Here is an 8,320-nt window from a genome sequence, read left to right as displayed (position 1 = left end):
GTGAGAGATGTGAGAGAGACACAGAAACATGAGTGAGAGATGTGAGAGAGACACAGAAACATGAGTGAGAGATGTGAGGGAGACACAGAGAGATGAGTGAGAGATGTGAGAGAGACACAGAGATATGAGTGAGAGAGACACAGAGACATGAGTGAGAGATGTGAGAGAGACACAGAGACATGAGTGAGAGATGTGAGAGAGACACAGAGAGATGAGTGAGAGATGTGAGAGAGACACAGAGAGATGAGTGAGAGAGACACAGAGACATGAGTGAGAGAGACACAGAGACATGAGTGAGAGATGTGAGAGAGACACAGAGACATGAGTGAGAGATGTGAGAGAGACACAGAAACATGAGTGAGAGATGTGAGAGAGACACAGAAACATGAGTGAGAGATGTGAGGGAGACACAGAGAGATGAGTGAGAGATGTGAGAGAGACACAGAGAGATGAGTGAGAGGGACACAGAGACATGAGTGAGAGATGTGAGAGAGAGATGAGTGAGAGATGTGAGAGAGACACAGAGACATGAGTGAGAGATGTGAGAGAGAGATGAGTGAGAGATGTGAGAGAGACACAGAGACATGAGTGAGAGATGTGAGAGAGACACAGAGAGATGAGTGAGAGATGTGAGAGAGACACAGAGAGATGAGTGAGAGATGTGAGAGAGACACAGAGACATGAGTGAGAGATGTGAGAGAGACACAGAGACATGAGTGAGAGATGTGAGGGAGACACAGAGACATGAGTGAGAGATGTGAGAGAGACACAGAAACATGAGTGAGAGATGTGAGAGAGACACAGAGACATGAGTGAGAGATGTGAGAGAGACACAGAGACATGAGTGAGAGATGTGAGAGAGAGAGACAGAGAGATGAGTGAGAGATGTGAGAGAGACACAGAGACATGAGTGAGAGATGTGAGAGAGACACAGAGACATGAGTGAGAGATGTTAGAGAGACACAGAGACATGAGTGAGAGAGACACAGAGAGATGAGTGAGAGAGACACAGAGAGATAAGTGAGAGAGACACAGAGAGGTGAGTGAGAGAGACACAGAGAGATAAGTGAGAGAGACACAGAGAGGTGAGTGAGAGAGACACAGAGAGATGAGTGAGAGAGACACAGAGAGGTGAGTGAGAGAGACACAGAGAGATAAGTGAGAGAGACACAGAGAGGTGAGTGAGAGAGACACAGAGAGATGAGTGAGAGAGACACAGAGAGGTGAGTGAGAGAGACACAGAGAGATAAGTGAGAGAGACACAGAGAGGTGAGTGAGAGACACAGAGAGATGAGTGAGAGAGACACAGAGAGGTGAGTGAGAGAGACACAGAGAGATGAGTGAGAGATGCGAGAGAGACACAGAGACATGAGTGAGATATGTTAGAGAGATGAGTGAGAGATGTTAGAGAGAGACAGAGAGATATGAGTGAGAGATGTGAGAGAGAGATGAGTAAGAGATGTGAGAGAGACACAGAGATATGAGTGAGAGATGTGAGAGAAACACAGATATATGAGTGAGAGATGAGAGAGATGAGTGAGAGATGTGAGAGAGACACAGAGACATGAGTGAGAGATGTGAGAAAAACACAGAGATATGAGTGAGAGATGTGAGAGAGAGAGATGAGTGAGAGATGTGAGAGAGACACAGAGACATGAGTGAGAGATGTGAGAGAGACACAGAGACATGAGTGAGAGATGTGAGAAAAACACAGAGATATGAGTGAGAGATGTGAGAGAGACATGAGTGAGAGATGTGAGAAAAACACAGAGATATGAGTGAGAGATGTGAAAGAGACACAGAGATATTAGTGAGATTATCATATGTTAGAGAGACACAGAGAGACATGAGTGAGAGACATGAGTGAGAGATGTGAGAGACAGACACACAGTGAGAGACATGAGGGAGACACAGCGAGAGGGAGAGACCTGCCCAATCACATCAGTACTATATATACAGTAATAACACCCTCACTGCTACTCACAGATGTAAATTAATTAACCATTTCAATACTGAGGAAACCCAATCATCACTCAGCACCCCAGGAAGCACTCACCTTACCGGATGATTTCACCCCCCTAATGAGGCAGAGGAAGACAACAACCCATGACAGGGCAAGACAGCCCAGCAGAGGCAGTCGCACCTCTCCAAAATTACCAATGTCATCTGAGATCCGCAGCACATAATTCCTGTAACAGAGACACTAGAATAAGTGTTGTGATCTCTGCAGCAGCCTGAACCTCACTATTTGTTTAGCTGATAAAAATGTATTAATATTTACTGTCAACAACATATTGCTATAAGGAAAACAGATATCTTCATTTTCTTCTGTATTTGACTCATTTATATTTAGTGTTATATGTTATGGTGCCACTGGTTAGTAAGATTTGCCCTTAGCATTTATGGTTTAAACATTACAAAAAAAACTTTGTTGGGTGTTGTAGTGCATGAAATGAAATGTTCCAAACATTAAGAAAAAAGATATACTGTACAGTTCGGCTACCAAAAGAATCTCTGCTCATGCAACACATTACATAATGAGCGTTTTGTTCTCTTACTATTCTGTGTGTGCACACAATTCTGTGTCTTATTTCCAAAGTAGTGTTCACGATGGGTCTCACTGCAGTAACAGTGAGGTTTAAAGGGACATGAAACCCAAAAATGTTCTTTCATGATTCAGATAGAGAATACAATTTAAAACAACTTTCTAATTTACTTCTATTATCTAATCTGTTTCTTTCTCTTGGAATCATTTGTTGAAGAGCAGCAATGCACTACTGGTTTCTAACTGAATACATGGGTGAGCCAATCACAATCAATATATATATATATGTAGGCACCAATCAACAGCTAGAACCTAGGTTCTCTACTATCCCTGAGATTGCTTAGATAAACCTTTCAGCAAAGTATAACAAGAGAAGGAAGCAAATTAAATCATAGAAGTAAATTGGAAAGTTGTTTAAAATTGTATTCTCTATCTGAATCATGAAATACATTTTTTGGGTTTCATGTTCCTTTAAGCAAAATCCGTACCTTACTCACTGCATTTGAAGTGTGCAAGTGCATCATCAAGTTTAGCACATGGCTTGTTCCTGGCGATATAAATCCTTTTGATAACTAATATTCATTAATCATTGATATTCAATTAAAACAAATATATTCATTAATATCTAATATTAATTTATAACTAATATATTATCTATAACTATTATTCATTAATACATTATTATTATTGGTAACTAATATATTACTATAACTATTATTCATTAATACATTATTATTATCGGTAACTAATATATTTATTTATAACTATTCATTAATACATTATTATTATCGGTAACTAATATATTCATTGATATATAATATTGATAAATAACTATTATATTTTTGGTAACTAATATTGATTGTATTTTTAATGACTGAATAACTGTTTGAAGCTCATAATGGGAAAAACCAGGTTCAATGTTAAAGGAAAATTCTAGTGTAAAAAAAATGCTATAGTTTCTTATAGATTATATTTATTTAACTAATTCCTTCTTTTACTGTTTGTTTAACCCATTGCTGAACTTTTAACACATAAAAGGAAAAATATTTAGTCATTTACCTGGGCACAGCTAAAGATACAGCAAGTGAGCCAATCAGGAGTTACATATGTGTGTATTCTCTCAGTCTGGTGTGGCACAGGAGCACAACTTTAACTATGTGTTTAACCATTTTGGAAAAGATAATTTATTTGCAAATAGAATACACTAATTATTTTCTGCTGGTAATTGATGGCATCTAAAATGTGCTGTAGCTAAGTCTTAAAAGGGGCAGTATACACAACTTTTCATGTATCTGCATGTAAAAGACACTACTATAAAGAATAATATGCACAGATGCTGATATAAAAATCCAGTGTAAAACCTTACTTAGAAGCTCCCAGTTTAACACATGTTTATGAGATTAGCTTGGGACACCCAATGAAAGGGGCTGATAGCAGAACCTCCCCCTCCCTGCATATGAAAAGACCTATTACAAACAGAAGCAGTCTGAAGTATGTATACATTAGTATACATCTAAAACTTTGGGGCTTGGTTAGGAGTCTGAAAATCAGCACAATGTTATTTTAAAAAAAAGCAAAACTATACATTTTTACAATAACACACCCAGATGGGCTATATAAATGGATCATCTACAAAACATTTATGCAAAGGAAAATCTAGTGTATAATGTCCCTTTAATGCAGTGATTGTGCTCCATGGCAGTTTGCGCTAGTCTGTGAGCAGGGATTGGGGTTTACTGGGGACCTAACTGCAGTATACCAAAGGGCCACCTCTAACAACCCTTTCACTGCACTACACATCCCTCAAATGGTTCATTTTTACTACCGCTCAGTTCTGTACTACCCATACATTAGCACTGGCCCTACTTGTTATTCTGTGGGAGCTGCAGCATTTTCATTGCATCCTGTCTGGAGAGGCTAGTGGTGCGTTCCTAGAGGGTTAACTAGAGAGCAATACTGAGCACAAACAATGGCTTGTGCCTATGAGCTAAGGAGACATTTCCTATGCGCCTTCATGGCTGGCGTTTCTAGTGACTGTCACGCTCATCATGCAGGAAACAATTGCCATTGTAAGCCCTTCCTCCTTAGTGAATGGCTGAACAGCTTGAGACATCTGTAATGAGTATCACCTGCAGCTACTTGGCACAATTCCCCATGCCAGGCAGTTGTTAATCCATATCACTGTGACGTGCTGCCTTTATTGTACATCAGTGTGACAAGTGAGGGTCGTTTACCCTCACATGCATGTCTTCTGCGCTAAAGCTTATTGAGCTTGTGCGCATGTGCATTGGTTAGCGCATAAGCTGAACCAATTAAGGGCTGGAATACAAGTGGAGCGGTATTTTGCGTTTTTGCTATATATATATGCTAGGATTTTCCTTTTTGCGCTAGTCAGATTGCACTTGCATTACAAGTTGAAAGGAAACTGTTTTTTCTCCGTCGGTAACCCAAATCGCCCTTTAACTCGAAATTTGAAAATCGCGATCATGTTTTCGCATTCCACTATAGAAGTCAATGGAGAAAAAAAGTTGAAAAAACCCTCTAACACCCACATATTCTCATTAGCGTAAACCTGACATGAAATTATGAATATTTTATATTCCAATGTTCTTTACATAACAGAATATGTTCTATATATTAATAAATTAATATTTGTACATATATCTGATGTTTTTTTTAAACAAATATATATTTCTACCTATATATATATATATATATATATATATATATATATATATATATATATATATATATATATATATATATATATATATATATATTTATATATATATATATATATATGATTATATAAAGTTATATATATATATATACAGATATATATATAGGAATATCTATTTAGAAATACTTAGAACATATTCTGCAATGTGCAGAACATTGGAATGTGAAATATTTACAGTAAATACATAGTTAAAACCTTTATTATATATGAACATTGCATAAATATGTTATTACATGTTTTCATCTACTTAACAGAAAAAGACTCCAATGCACTTATATATATGTCTATATATGTATACATATCTATTTATGTGTTTATATGTGTATATATGTCTCTAAATACATATAGACACATAAATACAATACATATGCACACACACACATATATATATATATATATATATATACACAGTAGAAATAAGAAAGGCACTCTCCGTGTTTTGTAGTGAGATAACTTTACTCAGGTGAACGTTTTCGGGGTCACCCCCTTCCTCAGACCTTACAAAAACAATCAAACAGTGAACTATTTAAATGCTTACCTGGTGACGATCCTACCAGAGTCTGTGGCGTCCTCCCAGCGCAACTGCGCATGCGCAAGAGTGAGTACAGAGGCCCTGGAGGATCAAAAAAGTCACCAAGGCAAAAAATGTGAAATCAAAAAATATAATAAAAACAACAATATTAACCTGTGAATTAAAATTATATGTAGACACTAGACACAGAATCATAAAGTTGGTGACTGTTAGACAAATAGCTAATGGATATGTTGTATGGAAAACCGTGTAGGCATGGGGTTATTAATAATGGAATACGGCTACGGTAAGGGTGTATTACAGAGGATGAATCAGGATCACTTTACACACTTTAAAAGAGGGAAGAAATACTCGAATTATGCCCCCACAAATATATATATCAGCACAGATTATGCTTGCACATTATATGCACATCGGTACAGCAGATATGTATATTGTTGCTAGGCAACGATGCACACTAATGATTCAAACATGGCGGATCTAACACAGCTCAACCGAGCATACACGGCGGTCAGAAAATCAAGAAAAATAAAATAACAATAAAAAAATCAGTTACACAATTCTACAGTACACTTTGTAGAAGGGAACAATATACAAACAAAAACCCCAAAATTATTTACACAACGGCTTACCAGGTATGAGCTCTGTTGCTAAGCAACCATACACATACTTCTCAAAGTTTGACCCGTCAGATGCAGCAAATCTCAGTGTGTGTAGCAATCGTGTTACCGAACCAACCCCTCAGTAACCATAACCATGGTTGCACCAAATAAGATGAATTATTCTATCAATCGCCTGCTAAATGGCTGCATTATATCATGTGCAGAGTATACACCTGCAAAATGCCAGCTAATCCAAATGACACTGTTCATAACATGTGTTGGTTGATGTCCACCCTACTACACCAACAACCTCCAAATCATTAGCCATGACCAACAATAAAATCAGTACACACGGGGGCTCCAGTATTCAATCTCAACATACATAAACTGTATAGAAACATCAAATCATAAGCATCAACGAAACAGTTTCAATATTCAAACTTGGACAATAAATCACACTATACCTCAAACACTAGCATATTATTGCACCATATGCTGTAATATACCCATAGGTATCAAACATCAAACCCCACAACATGAGCTCATGTAGAGATTATGTATGGATGACAAGAAAACGTACCGTAGATTAATGCAGGATCCCACCTCTGAATTCAAAAGAACTATTGATAAATACCTTGATGTATTATATTCAACTAACACTATATCAAAGGCTGTATATGAATTTCTATTGGTTGACTTTCCTATAACTCCTATCATATATACCTTACCTAAGGTCCACAAAGATCCGGTGCGACCTCCAGGACGTCCAATTGTATCAGCAAGGGGATCGATATTACAAACATTGGCTGTATACGTCGATGATATCCTGCAACCATTAGTCAGACAGATGGACTCCTTCCTTTTGGATTCTATTGAGATGGTGAAACTATTGCAGGGCATCGGAAATTTAACTCCCGATGATGTGCTGGTTACCCTGGATGTAACCAGCCTTTACACGGTAATACCGCATGATGATGGTATGGCGGCGATCAAGTCTATTCTTCTTAAATTTCCCTATGTTGGTCCACCTGTCGATGTGATACTACAACTATTAGAATACTGTCTAAAGATTAACTACTTCAAGTTTGAGGCAGGATTTTATTTACAGATTTCGGGCACAGCGATGGGGTCCAATGTGGCCCCATCCTATGCCAATCTGTACATGGCTGAGTTTGAGACCCAGGGCACAATGTTATTCAAGGATCCACAGGTGATATGTTTCCGCAGATACATAGACGATCTATTCTTGATCTGGCGAGGTGAGCAACAAGATCTTATGACTTGGTTCGATGAATTGAACCAATCTAATAATAACCTAAGATTCAAGATGACTAACAACAAACAAACAGTGGATTTCTTAGACTTAAGGATATACAAATCTGGAGATGGCTTGCGGACCACGCTATTTCAAAAACCAACCGACAGGAATTCAATCCTTCAAGGTACAAGCTGCCATCCACCTTTTTTGAAAAAGGCTCTGCCCAAGTCCCAGTTTAAGAGGGTCACAAGGAATAATAGTGACCAAGAGAACAAAACAACGCAACTTGATGAGATGAGGATGAAGTTTGAGCAGCGGGGCTATAGCAGAGAACATTTGGATGTGGCTTTCAGGGAAGCCAACACCAGTTCACAAAATGAGGCTCTAAAGAAAATATTACCTGAGGCACCATCTAAAGAACGGCTGGTAATGACGACCACCTTTACTCCTGAGAAGGTCACTCTACCGAATATACTACGAGAATATTGGGACATCATTTCTACTGACAAGAAACTGCCTTGCGAGTCTATGGACTTACCTATGGTTGGCTATAGGAGGGCGGCCTCCTTAAGGGACCATCTGATGCGACCTGACAATAGACTAAGTTACAAGTCTAAAACATGGTTAGACACTACCAAAAATG

The 8,320-nt window shown here is 38.2% G+C and overlaps 1 protein-coding gene across 1 annotated transcript in view; it reads right to left on the bottom strand.

Annotated features, from left to right (window-relative positions):
- Positions 1-8,320, bottom strand: part of SLC6A9 (solute carrier family 6 member 9) — a 300,045-nt gene that overhangs the window by 27,296 nt on the left and 264,429 nt on the right. Inside the window, exon 6 of the mRNA XM_053693400.1 lies at positions 2,057-2,189. Coding sequence (XP_053549375.1) covers positions 2,057-2,189 — 133 coding nt within the window. The remainder of the gene's footprint in view (positions 1-2,056; positions 2,190-8,320) is intronic.

Source organism: Bombina bombina, chromosome 10 (assembly GCF_027579735.1).
Source record: "Bombina bombina isolate aBomBom1 chromosome 10, aBomBom1.pri, whole genome shotgun sequence".
Classification (NCBI taxonomy): Eukaryota; Metazoa; Chordata; class Amphibia; order Anura; family Bombinatoridae; genus Bombina; species Bombina bombina.
Note: the sequence above shows the minus strand (reverse complement) of the source record. Positions and strands in the feature narration are given on the sequence as shown.